At 43.5% G+C, this 14,300-nt stretch overlaps 1 protein-coding gene across 1 annotated transcript in view; it reads right to left on the bottom strand.

Annotated features, from left to right (window-relative positions):
* The window catches only part of LOC129698016 (protein YIPF5-like), a 46,820-nt gene that overhangs the window by 23,247 nt on the left and 9,273 nt on the right, over positions 1-14,300 (bottom strand). The window contains exon 3 of the mRNA XM_055636836.1: positions 11,043-11,197. Within this exon, the coding sequence (XP_055492811.1) occupies positions 11,043-11,197 (155 nt within the window). The remainder of the gene's footprint in view (positions 1-11,042; positions 11,198-14,300) is intronic.

Here is a 14,300-nt window from a genome sequence, read left to right as displayed (position 1 = left end):
CTACTGGCCCGCGGCTGAGCCTCCGAGGCTCCAAAGTCGGGTCGGAAGTTGGGTCGCACCGCAACCACAGCCCCGAAGTCGGCTAGCCTCGCGTATGTATTCTTAATAAAGTACCTTTTATGAAGTTAGCCAACTTAGTTTTACTTATACTTCTTACATAGAGGGTCTGAGCTATAGGGAGAGGTTAAGCAGGCTGGGACTATTCCCTAGAGTGCAGGAGGATGAGGGATGATCTTATAGAGGTGTATAAAATCATGAGAGGAATAGATCAGGTAGTTGCACAGAGTCTCTTACCCAGAGTAAGTGAATCAAGGACCAGATATAGGTTTAAGGTGAAGGGGAAAATATTTAATAGGTATCTGAGGGGTGAAATCTTCACACAACGAGTGGTGGGTGCATGGAACAAGCTGCCAAAGGAGGTAGTTGAGGTAAGGACTATCCCAATGTTTAAGAAGCAGTTAGACAGGTACATGGGATATGGGCCAAATGCAGGCAGATGGGACAAGTGTAGCTGGGACATGTTGGCCAGTGTGGGAAAGTTGGGCTAAAGGGTCTGTTTCCACACTGTATCACTCTATGACTTTAAAACAGGTGTTTCATATATATGGAATAAAGTTGAATATTTTGTTTTATCTCAAGAGTATGCTTTATTAAATTTCTCTTCATTTTGTGTTCTCAGCATAAATGCTTGTCTTATTTAATGAAAATAATATTTATTGACCCAGACATTTAATTATTTGGGAAATGCTGCACATTTTTCCAGTTGGCAAATTTCTGCCATGTTGCACTAAATGGAATTGGATAACTTGATTTGTTTTGGTGCTTCCTCAAGGGATGAATCTTGGTTAAGAAACAGAGACATTTCTGGTCAGCTTTAAACAGTCGAACAACCTGTCACATCTGTTTAACAGTTCACCTGACTCTTAGCACCCCTATCAATATATCACTCCCAGCTTAGATTATTCATTACGGTTTTGGTGTTGGATTAAATACTATAAACCCAGTCAAACAATGCCGTCTCTCACAGTATGTGAGTCTATTACACCAAGGTTTCAAAATAAAGTTTAAAATACCATGGTAATCAGATACATTTCAATTAATAGTTCCTCAGCTTTAATTATGTAATATTCATGTAGAATTTACAACATATATTTTCAAACCACGTTAATCTATCGTTGTCTGACATGACTTGTTGTTCTCAATTTTCAGAATGTGCCAACATATCTGTCTCCAAGTTTATGGACCCTTGAGGAAATACCTCACCTAATAGTATATGTGTTGATGTTTTTTAATCTCATTCTGAATTAAAATAGAGCAGCCATTCATGATTTGTCTATTTGTAACCAGGCATGTTATAGTGGTGAGTGAAGCAGTGCAATATCCTCGATCACAAAGTTTTTAAGAAACATGTATTTCAAAGTACAGGGAACCCTCTGTCAGAGATAAAAAAATAAATCATAATGGAGCTACCAGCCATATCAATATTTAATTGGAGCCCTGAGTGGTGAGTTTAAATGTATGATGCATGTTTTTCCAGTATGTTCTTGGTGAAATCAGAGTCATGATATAGGAACCATGGCTATGCCAGGTCCATGATTTAATTTAAAATATATGTGAGCGCTCCTTGTAGGTAAGGTTATCATTCATGAAAAGTTGTTCAGATCAACTATTCAATTCATGAAAAGCAGTTTGATCTATAATAGTAAGATTAAACGCGAACTTACCAGTTTGAAGTTTTATGAGGAGTTACGATGAGGGACTACATGAAGAAGACCCCGTCCAGCCGCACACCCGTCAATCTTCAAAGCAGCGGTGTGAAATCACAGATAATAGTGACTGAAGTATAATAGTAAGATGTGAGGACTAGAACTTCCAGATGACATTTATGAGGGGTGGGAGCGGAGGGCACGTAGTCCCTCATCGTAACTCCTCATAAAATAAAGATCAAACTTCAAACTAGTAAGTTCTCGTTTAATCGTACTATTTTACTTCGGAGTCACGTGAGTGACTACGTGAAGATGTCAAAGCTTTGAGATTTCATGCCGTAGATTCAAATCCAGGCGTCTCACTGCATTGATTGACTCTGAATGAATAAAGTAATCAACAATGCATAACCATAACATTGATGCAATCAGTTAATGGTTTATTTATCACAACAATAGTAACCCCTCTATCACAGGGGGAAACTGAACATTGAATCCAAAACAGCACCACGAAATACCCCAGGTTCTGCAATCGCCTTATGGTAATACTTGTGAAACATTCGTTCACTTGCCCATCCTGCTGCCGCGAGGATATGGTCTATTGTGACGTCCAAATCCTTGGCTGCCGATGTTGATGCCACCCTGGTGGTATGAGATTTAAATTTGTCAGTATCAATACCTGCATCAACCAGCACCTGCTTCAGCCACCTTGAGATAGTCTGCACCGACACTTTCTTATGCGTTCTTTTATGGCTGATAAAGAATGCTGATTCTACACCTCTTAAGGTTCTGGTGGCTTCAATGTAACTTCGTAAATGTGACACTACACATAGGCATGGATCCGTAGGATATGCTGAAAAAACCAACACACCCCGTGACTCCAGGTCTGTTTGAGCAAATCATAGACATAGAATGTAATGGCCTCTGCTGCTATTTCTATCCTGTCTATTCGTAGTTTCTGCAATGTCTGTACTCTCTGTGCTGAAACCAGTGCCATGAGCATGACTGCATTCATGGTAACTTTGGCCAAGGACAGATCTGAAATAGGAGTCCATTGACGAAGGAGCATCAGCACATCTCTTACAATCCAGATTATTGTATACCTGGGTCTAGAAGTCTTGGGATTGAAAATTCCCTTCATAAACCTACAGACCAAAGGGTGTGACTCTACAAGATATTGTTCTGATTCCCTCCATAAATATGCAGAGAGAGCACTCCTTGCAGTATTGATCGCACTATAGCTTAACTTAAAATCAAAATAGAGAGTTGACAGAAATTCTAATACATCTGGGATGTCTGCAGTGTGGTATGAAATATTCTGCCTTAAGCAAAACATCTCCCATTTCCTTATGTAAGAAATGTAGTGCTTCTGGGTACTATCCCTCCAGGCTGCTACAATCACATTCACAGTACGATCTGATAGTCCTCTTCCAAGATATGGCCTCCTTAGAATCTGTAAATCAACAAGCCAATACGATCATGTAAAGGATGTGAAGGGTGCACAAGTAGGTTTTTCTGTTTTGGAATAATCATAAGAGGCTTTGTGATCATTTTTAACACCAGAGTGTACCATGGTTGTGTAGGCCAGTCTGGTACCACCAATACTCCTGAAGCGGAGTCCTGTTTGATCTTTTGTAGACCGACTAATGAGGCAAAATGGAGGAAATGCATACAAAAACATTCCACCCCAATGCAGCGAGAACGCATCCACTGCTACTGCCCCAGGATCTGGTTTCCATGAAACATATTTAGGTACTTGGTGGTTAAGTCTGGATGCAAACAAGTCAATTTCTGGCATCTCGAACCTTGCAACAATCTTATTAAATTTGTCACGATTCAACATCCATTCTGTATTGTCATTGAATTTACGTGACCTGATGTCTGCAATTATGTTGAATCTACCTGGTAGGTAGATGGCCGAAAGCCAAATGTGTCTGATAATACACCAGCTCCAGATCATGTTTGCCAATCTATCACAAGATTCTGACTTGATTCCACCCATATGATTAACATACGCTACTGCTGTAGTGTTGTCAATCTGTACCTGAACATGCAAGTTTTGCATATTAGAGCAATAAACTTTAAGCCCATAAAATGTTCCTAAAAGCTCTAGGTAATTGACCCTTTGTACGTGGAGCAAAGGTACTTCCTCCACATTCCATCTACCTCCACAGCGCCCCAACCTAGAGGACTTACATCAGTCTATAGAATAATGGAAGGCGTTTCAACCAGAATTTCCCTGGAAGCATTTGAGACACTCCTGATCCACCATTGTATTTCAGTAATAGCTGCAACTGGCAATTGCATGGGCCTGTCAAAATGCCCTGAATGTATCCTCAATGCCTGTACCTTTGCTCGCTGTAATTGCTGATAATGCAGTGGTCCAAACTGCAAAGCTGGAAATGAAGCGAATAGTTTGCCAAGCAAGCTTGCCACCTGCCTAATTGAGGGTTGATGCTGTGTAATGAGCTTGATACAACCTTCAATTAACTGCAGCCTTTTATCATTGGGCAGTCACTTTCATGTGCCCTGAATTAATAGTGAAACCCAAGTAATCAATTACTGTGCTTGGTGACAATTTGAACTTATCTGGATGGATAATAAACCTCAGCCTCTCGAATGCGAGCTTGCCTATTGACACCGAGTGTCCCAGACAATCAAAATATCATCCAAATAGGCCATTACCAAATGGCCCTGAGCTCTTAGTAGTGCTAAGACTGGCTTTAACAATTTGGTAAATAGTCTAGGAGCTGTGGTTAAACCATTAGGCAATGCTTTAAATTGCCATCATTGACTCATCCAGCTAAATTTTAAATATCTCTGATCATTACCATGCACAGCCACAGACTAATATGCATCTTGAAGATCTAAGCTAGCCATGTAGCATTTCCTTGAAATTAGCTGTATAGCATTGGCAAATGTCTCCATTTTAAAATGTTTATACTGTACAAAGGTGTTAAGACTCGTCAGATCGAGAATAATTCTACACCCACCATCCTTTTTTGCTCTAGAAAATATACTTTGTGGTGTTGGTGAACTGACTTCTCAATTACCCCTTTTTTACACAATATTTCAAGTACTGTCTGAATCTCCATATTCTCTACTTTTGAGAAAATACGTGTCCAGCTTGAAACATGTTGAGTAGGGGGATATATACGGGTATAATTCAATTCTAAACCCCATAATACTGCACAGTACAAATGCATCAGATGTTATTTCTTGCCATTCTTTTAGGAAGAATTGTAATCTTCCCCCAACTTGTAAGTCTCTTTCAGGACCAGACCCACCTACCTCAGGGTTTGCCGGTGACAATTGTTGTCCCCTGCTCTTAGTGGCAACACTGTAACCTCCACATGCCCCAGGAGCAGTGCGCCAATAACGCGTATATGGGAAGGACCGACTTGTTCCTTCATCGGCCCCAGTCACCGCCCGTCGGTAGGGAAATTGCCTTCGAACTGATCTGCTGAGCACCGGTGGTTTCATCATCCCCATGGTTTTTGCTTCTTCATTCAGGTCTTTTACCCTTTTAGCTAGATTCTCTCCAAAAAGCAGATTAGGTAATTGAATATTAGTTGGTTTACAGAGCCCCGCAAATTTAGGATGTATGTTAGGCCTTATAGCACTTTTACGAATACGGTTTATTTCAAAGTGTGCACTGCACATGAGTGCTAAGGCATCCTGTTGTGATACAGACACGTATTCTTCATCCAAGCCTCTGGCGAAAGCCGTAATGCCTGACTCCAGCAACTTCAACACCCGCTGTAATTTCATTTCTTGTGCGCATACTGCAATGTCCAAATAGCCCCATATTACATTATTCACTGCTAGCAGTGCGCAATTCTGCAGGGTTTCATATTTTTTTGACAATCTCGTCCATAGTCAGTTCCTGGAGCTGATGGGAGAGCAAGTAGTTTATTGTCATTGCTAATTCATTTCCCAATGGTTCCCTTTTCAGTCTGGGGACGGCAAATTTTTGGGCCAGACCTGGTATTTTAGGCTCTGTTATTGGGCTTTGGTCCTCATATGATTCGTCATCCGAATCTTGCTGCCCCGTAAAATAATCCTCCTCATGATGGGGGCGATCTGGTATCCCTGCTTCAGGTGCTTCCAGCGCTGGCTCTCCCGTAGGCCCACACATAGCAAACCCTTTTACCGGTGCTCCCCGCGTGGGCTCTCCCATAGGCCCACGCATTGGCAGCCCTCTTTCAGGTGCTGCTGGCACTGGCTCTCTTGTAGGCCAATGCATAAACTGTCTTCCCTCAGACATTGCTTGCGCTGGCTGTCCTGTAGGCCAACGCTGAGCCGGACCTTTTCCAGGCACTCCCTGCGCTGGCTCTCCCATAGGCCAACGCGGGCTGTACTCCTCCTGGAGTGGGTGCTGATAAATCATTTTCCCCATGAGGAATTCTAGATTTGTGGCCCAAGTAGACATAATCTCTGTCTGAGAAGAGGAAAACTCCGGGTCTGACTCCTCAGAGTCTACTGGCCGAACAGACTTTTCTTGGCCTTGCGCCTTAATGGCGCAGCAACGGTACTTTGTATGACCGCTTCTGTAGTCAATGGCTCGCTGCCACCAACTCCTCAAGCGGGTGCCCGCTACTCGCAGACCCGCGGTCTTCTCGAGTTTTACCTGCGGTACGCCTCCTCTTTCCTTTACGCACTTTCTCCATTCTAACTTGTATAGCACACAGCAGTCTCTTGGAAGAAAGCGACCTGAAAGCGAAAGTGAAACCACTTCAGGCTTTTTAAACTTACCGCTGCGCTATGCGTCTGACGATATGATGCGTGTGTGGCTAGACGGGGTCTTCTTCACGTAGTCACTCACGTGACTCACATAGTCACTCCGAAGTAAAATGTCCATCCCTTTAGCAGTAAAGGGATATATCATGGATATGATTTATGTTTCAAAAGGACAGAACAGGTACAATAAAAAGGCAATAATTATATTTGAACAATACCACCTGCGGCATCTATACATAACTAAAACGTTAATCTTGTTATCTTCCAGTTTGGCGGTCATTCTATTTTTTGCGCAAGAACGGTTCACGATAGCACTACGATTTGTCGCCAGTTCACTCAGGGTTCTCCAATGCTGTGATTGCACCAAGTTTCATTCCAATAGGTTGAATGTCGTAAAAGTTAGCAGCATTTAAAAATCTTTAAAACTGCGCGATCGCAGATCGATCTGTTCTCCTGCCTTCCAGCACCTTGCGGATTAGTCTCTTCCCCTGTCACTCCCCGGGTCAGTCTGCCCATTCCTGCACCATTGCGCCTTTAGTGGAGCTGAGGATGGCCGGCGGATGTTTCCAACCGGACTTTCGGAGGGACCAGAAGCAGCCCTGCCCCAAGCAGCAGCCCAGCGTCGAAGACCCGACCCAGCCCAGCCCAGAATCGGAGATATCGCCGATGTTGCCAAACGGAAAGCAGAAACTCTGATCCTGGCAGAGGAGAACGACCAGCGACCAGCGCCCACTGTGTTCCCATCGCACCATCAATTCCAGCCACTACCCCTCTGGTCCCCCTCGCTGGCTCCTCTCCCCTCCCTTCCCCTCCCTCGTGATGCCCCCCTCTTTTCTCCCATCTTTTCTCCGTGGTCACTTGCCCCACACAGCCCACCCCTCCTCCACACACCAGCTCCCCACACACACCCACGCCCCCCACACACACCCACGCAACCCACACGCACCACCCCCACCACCGCCCACAAACCCCGCCACCGACACCCCCCCTCACCCACAACCCCTCCTCTCCCACAACCCCTCCTCTCCCACACACACCCCCTCCCCACAACCCCCCTCCCCCACATCCCCCTCACCCCAACACCCTCACCCCCACAACACCCCCACAAGCCACCCCCCCCCACAACCCCCCCACACACAGACCCACCCACACATTCCCAAACACATACATCCTCCCAGACACACATCCCCCCTGCCCACACACACCCCCCTCCCACACACACACACCCCTCACACATCCCTCCTTCCCCTCCCACATCTCTTCCGCCCACATACACCCCTCCCCCCTACCACCCCCCCCCCCCCCCCCCCCTCCCCCCACACCACCACCCTCTCTTACCCCTCCGACATCTCCCCGTCCACCCACACCCCACTTCCCCTCACTCCCACCCCACACCCCCCACCACCACACACCCCACTTCCCTCCTCCCCTCCCACACATGAAGAGGAGGGGGAGGGAGTGCTGGGGATGAGGGGAAATGAGCCGCGCTTGCGCAGTTAGAGGCTATAGGTGAGTGGTGGAATATTGCATTGGGGCAACGGGTCCCAATTAGTCTAGCATCTATATTATTAAAAGTCTGATCTTGACCACTTCCTGTTGTTCTGTATATTTGATTTTAGAAAAAAATGCTGCCACTTACGGCTGTGATTTTTGGCCATCTTGCTCGGAGTCCCAGAGGGAGACAAGAGGATTTTTCTCATCGATGAAAAATAAAAGTTATTAGTGTTTAAAAAATGTTGATATTCTATCTCCTGAAGGCCACACCCCTTCCGGGGGGACTATAAAACCCAGAAGTGTTGAGTGCCTCAGTCAGTTTCTGCAAGATGGGGGAGCGAGAGGGTCACGTCTCTCAGTCTGAGCTGTGAATAACACTGAACACATGTCTACTAAACTGTGAGTGGTTTTACTGATCTGTCAGTGCCCTTAATGTGGTTTGAAAATATAGTTTGGAAATGCTAAATCTGTGTTGCCTTTGGTTTGGAAATGCTAAAGCTGTGTTGCCTTTGGTTTGGAAATGCTAAAGCTGTGTTGCCTTTGGTTTGGAAATGCTAAAGCTGCCTAATTAAAGTTGCCTTGCATAATTAAAGTTGCCTTGCCTTCTATATATAATTAAAAGTCTCATCTTGACCACTTCCTGTTTGCGTTTTATATTGATTTTAGAAGAAAAAAACGCTACCACGTACAGCGGTGATTTTTGGCCATCTTAGTCAGAGTCCCCCTTCGCTCATCAGGTGCCAAGGATTTTTCCCATCGATGAAAAATAAAAGTGTTATTAGTGTTTAAAAAATGTTGAGATTCTCTCTCCTGTCTATCATGCCAAGAAGGCCATGCACCTTCTGTTGGGAGGGGGGAGGGACTATAAAACCCAGAAGTGTGGGCGTGCCTCAGTCTCTGCAAGATGGAGGAGGGAGAGGTCACTACTGGCTGTCTTTAGTGGCCTTGCTCCCTGCTTGAAATGGTATGAAACTGCACTTGAATTTGGCGGCCTAGCACCCTGCTTGAAGTGGGAAGAAACTGCACTTGAATTTGGTGGCCTCGCACCCTCAAGGAATAGCCGTCAACTGCCAGCTGACCAGCCGTGTGTGAGTGAGCTGCCAGCACAACCGGCTTGAGTGACTGAGCCGCCAACCCAAGAATCCATGGAAACCAGTCCCTTCAGCCCACAATACCCATATTAGCTCTCCAGAAAGTAAATACACAAAATGACTCCAAATGGGTCCTTTTCAGAATGGCAGGCAGTGACTAGTGGGGTGCCGCAAGGCTCGGTGTGGGGACCCCAGTTATTTAAAATATATATTAACGATTTAGATGAGAGAATTAACTGTGGCATCTCCAGATTTGCGGATGACTCAAAGCTGGGTGGCAGTATGAGCTGAAATGAGGGTGCTATGAGGCTGCAGGGTGACTCGGAGAGGTTGGATGAGTGGGCAGTTGCATGGCAGATGCAGTATAATGTGGATAAATGTGAGGTTATCCACTTTGATGGGAAGAACAGGAAGGCAGATTATTATCTGAATGGTGTCAGATTAGAAAACGTGGAGGTGCAACGAGACCTGGGTGTGCTTGTACATCAGTAACTGAAAGTAAGCATGCAGGCACAGCAGGCAGTGAAGAAAGCTAATGGCATGTTGGCCTTCCTTGCGAGAGGATTTGAGTTTAGGAGCAAGGAGGCCCTACTGCAGTTGTACAGGGCCCTGGTGAGACCGCACCTGGAGTATTGTGTGCAATTTTGGTCTCTTAATTTGAGGAAAGATATTATTGCTATTGAGAGGGTGCAGCGTACATTCCCCAGGGTAATTCCCGGGATGATGGGACTGACATATGAGAAAGAATGGATCGACTGGGCTTGTATTCCCTGGAATTTAGAAGGATGAGAGGCAATCTTATAGAAACATATAAAATTCTTAAAGAATTGGTTAGACTAGATGCAGGAAAAATGTTCCCGATGTTGGGGGAGTCCAGAAACAGCAGCCAGAGTTTAAGAATAAGGGATTGGGATTGAGATTGACACTGAGACAGTTGTATCGGGCTCTGGTGAGACTACATCTGGAGTATTGTGTTCAGTTTTGGTCTCCTAATTTGAGGAAGGACATCCTTGTGATTGAGGCAGTGCAGCGTAGGTTCACGAGATTGATCCCTGGGATGTCGGGACTGTCATATGAGGAAAGATTGAAAAGACTAGGCTTGTATTCACTGGAGTTTAGAAGGATGTGGGGGGATCTTATAGAAACATATAAAATTATTAAAGGACTGAACAAGCTAGATGCAGAAAAAATGTTCCCAATGTTGGACGAGTCTAGAACCGGGGCCACAGTCTTGGAATAAAGGAGAGGCCATTTAAGACTGTGATGAGAAATAACTTTTTCACCCAGAGAGTTGTGAATTTATGGAATTCAAGATGTTTTCAAGAGAGTTAGATTTAGCTCTTAGGGCTAAAGGAATCAAGGGAAATGGGGAAAAAGCAGGAACGGGGTACTGATTTTAAATGATCAACCATGATCATATTGAATGGTGATGCTGAGGCGAAGGGCAGAATGGCCTACTCCTGCACCTATTTTCCTATGTTTCTATTTTCCTATTCGTCTCCTCCAGAGTCTGAAGAAGGGCCTCGATTCAAAATGTCGCCTATCCATGTTCTCAAGAGATGATGATTGACCTGCTGAGTTACTCCCAGCACTTTGTGTTCTTTCCTGCTCTGGTATAATCTAGAATATTTAGACTTTGATGATCCTTAATGATTAACACCATGAAAACTAAGACTGTGCAATTTAGCAGAGGTTAAGACAAGGAGGGTGCCTGGTCATCAAACTTCTGAAATTCATTTAGGAGAGGAAGAGCTATATCAAGTCTCTATCACACCAGTAATTCTGGTGGAGAGCTGCTTACTGACTTTCACCAAGGCCAATGCACAGGTAAGGGATGAATGCTAATTTCTAATTTGACCATAATTCCTTTGATCAATGTGTGGAGTTGGTGGAGATGGAGACAACACCACGTGTGAAATCTGTAACCGTGTGTGTGGAAATACACCAGCAACCTTGCATCACTTGTACAGAGTGCGGTGAACCAATTCCAAATGCAAAAATCTTGCAGAATTACCTTCTAAAAGTGGTGGCTCATCATCAGTGCCTCCATATATGGTGGATGTTGGGCCGAATGGAGTGTAGACCTCAGATGGTTGTAAGAAATGTCCTGCATAGAGTTCTGAAGTCTGTGTCGTTGCTGAGGGAACAAATACTTTGGGCTCAAACTGACTGTAAGAAAAACATGAGAGAAGCAGTCTATTTAATAACACAACTTCAAACGCTTGAAATAATTTATGTGGAAGGTAAATAGTTTTAAAAGGAGATAACAATTTTTATTTTTTATTTTTTATTTTTTTAATATTTTTATTAGAAGCAATTGTACAAGGATAAAACAGTCGGCATCTAAAATTATACAATTATTGTACAGTTTCATTTTTAACCTTATAACCTGAAAATGAGAGAAAAGAAAAGAAAGAGAACAAGAGAGGGAAAAAGTGAAAAGTGAAAAGATAGCTCGAAAAAGCACAAAGAAAAGACCCTAGACTACCACAGTAGTGTGTCCGAAAAGTGAGTAGAGATAAAAGAGAAAAAAATGATAAAAGGAAAGTGGAGATATACCTGGAGAAATTCAGCAGATGCAGCAGCATCTATGGATGTAATCCATATCTTCACAGTAGGGACTGATGTGTGTTTCCAAAATTTAAGTATTATTTTTTTCACCGTTATCAGGCCTTAGTTAAGGAAACGTCTTTGAAATAATGTTAGTTCAGAACAGGCTTCTGACGTACCTAATGTGATCTATTCTATGTCGGGGCCCAATTTTATTTTAAGTATTTTAGAAAAAATATCAAAAATGCCCCTCCAGAAATTGTGTAACTTTATACAGGAGGCAAAGGAGTGGGTTATGATTGCTTCTTGAAGGAGACACATCACAAATAGGGGAGACATTTGGGAAGATCTTATTCAGTTTAGACTTTGAGTAATAAAGTCTATGCAGTATTTTAAATTGTATTAGCGAGTGCCTAACATTAAGAGAACAGTTGTGTATATATAGAAGGCTTTCCTCCCAACTATCTTTTAAAATTGTTAGGCCCAGTTCATCTTCCCAAGCTCGCCTAATTATTTCCGACGATGGAGTTTGTATATTTCAAAGGGTATTATAAAGGTATGATATTAACTTATTTGAATCAGACTTTCTATTCATGCATTCATCTAGTATGTCTGGAACCATATATTGACAGTCTTGTATGAGTGATTTCACATAGACTCGTATTTGAAGGTATCTAAAATATTGGCTACCTTTCAAATGATATTTCGATAGTAATTCTTGAAATGAGAGGAGAGTCCCCATCACATAAAGGTCTCCCAGCTTTTTAATTCCTAACCTTTCCCATTGTATAAACGCCATATCTAAAGTAGACGGTTTAAACAAGGGATTATTGGTGATTGGTAAGAGAAGAGATAAATTTCTCAATTTAAGCATTGACTTCACCCGTTTCCAGATTTGTAAGGTGCTATGGATTATCGGATGTTTCTCATATGCTGATTCCTTCAGATTTATTGGACAGAGAAGAATCGCGCCTATATTAAAAGGCAAACAATCTTCGCTCTCCAGTATTAGCCAGTTTACCTGTTGGCATGTATCATCCATCCAATAGATTCAATTTTTAATAATCGTTGCGCAATAATAGTAAAACAAATTAGGGAGAGCCAGTCCGCCGATTTCTTTAGGTTTACATAAATGTCGTTTATGAATTCTGTGAGTTTTGTAATCCCAAATAAAGTTTGTGATCACAGAATCGAGTTTTTTTTTAATTTTAGGGAAAAAAATCGGCATTGATTGAAATAGGTACAGGATTTGTGGATGGAAGATCATCTTTATGGCATTTATCTATATTACTAAAAGTAAGATCTTGACTGCTTTTGACTCACTGCGATGTGATTTCCGTGAGAACGCCACCACTTACGGCAGTCATTTTTGGCCACCTTGCTCAGAGCCCCCCTCCGCCATACTGGACTGGAGGACTTTTCCCATCAATGAAAAATCAGAGAGATATTAATGTTTTAAAATATGTTGCCATTCTCTCTGCTGCCCCTGCTGGTGGGAGGGGGAGGGACTATATAACCCGGAAGTGGTGTGCCTCACTCAGTCTTTGCAAGATGGAGGAAGCGAGAGGATCACGTCTATCTGAGCTCTGAATACCACTGAACACATGTCTACTCAACTGTGAGTGCCTTAATGTGGTTTGAAAATGAAAATATGGTTGCTTTGAAAGGCTGCACTGCAAAAAAAACAAATGGCTGTAGTTGATGGTGGTAACTGCTTTGAAAGGCTGCACTGCAAAGAAATGGTTGTTGTTGGTGGTGGTAACTGCTTTGAAAGGCTATGCACCGCAAAGAAATGGTTGTTGTTGGTGGTGGTAACTGCTTTTAAATGGCTGCACTGCAAAAAAAAAATGGCTGTTGTTGGTGGTGGTAACTGCTTCGAAAGCCTGCCCTGCAAAAAAAATGGCTGTTGATGGTTGTGGTAACTGCTTTTGATGGTTGTGGTAACTGCTTTGAAAGGCTGCAAGGCAAAAAAAAAATGGCTGATGTTGGTGGAAACTTGATAACTTCCTGTTTGCACTGAATATTGATTTTAGATAAAACGCTACCACTTATGGCTATGATTTTTGGCCATCTTACTCAGTTCCTCGACACTCATCAGGTACAGAGGATTCTTCCCATCAATGAAAAATAAAAATGTTATTAGTGTTTAAAAAAATATTGAGAATCTCTCTCCTGTCAATCATGCCATGAAGGCCACGCCCCTTCCAGTTGGAGGGGGAGAGATTATAAAACCTGTAACTGTGGGTGTGGCTGTTCAGTCTCTGCAAGATTGGGGAGAGCGAGGTCACGAATCTGAGTTGTGAAAGCTGAACACACTGAATGTCTACTGAACTGTGAGAATGGTGTTTATGTGGTGTTTTGTGTGGTTTTATGGTGGTTTCACCCTGCTTGAAATGGTATGAAACCGCATTTGAATGTGATGGCCTTGCACCCTGCTTGAAGTGGTAGGAAACTGCACTTGAATTTGGTGGCCTTGCACCCTGCTTGAAGTGGTAGGAAACTGCACTTGAATTTGGTGGCCTTGCACCCTACTTGAAATGGAATTTCAAGGAATAGCCGTGAGTCAACTGCTAGCCCACCAGCCGTTAGTGAGCTGCCAGCACATCAGGCTTGAGTGACTGAGCTGCCACCTCAGAAATGGTGGAGAGGTGGAACATTGCATTGGGGGACCATCCCTCCTGTGTGGAAATGGGACCCAACTCGTCCCACTTAGTCTAGTTCT

This window comes from Leucoraja erinacea, chromosome 1 (genome assembly GCF_028641065.1).
Source record: "Leucoraja erinacea ecotype New England chromosome 1, Leri_hhj_1, whole genome shotgun sequence".
Lineage (NCBI taxonomy): Eukaryota > Metazoa > Chordata > Chondrichthyes > Rajiformes > Rajidae > Leucoraja > Leucoraja erinaceus.
The sequence above is the reverse complement of the archived record's forward strand: the minus strand, read 5'-3'. Positions and strand labels throughout refer to the sequence as shown.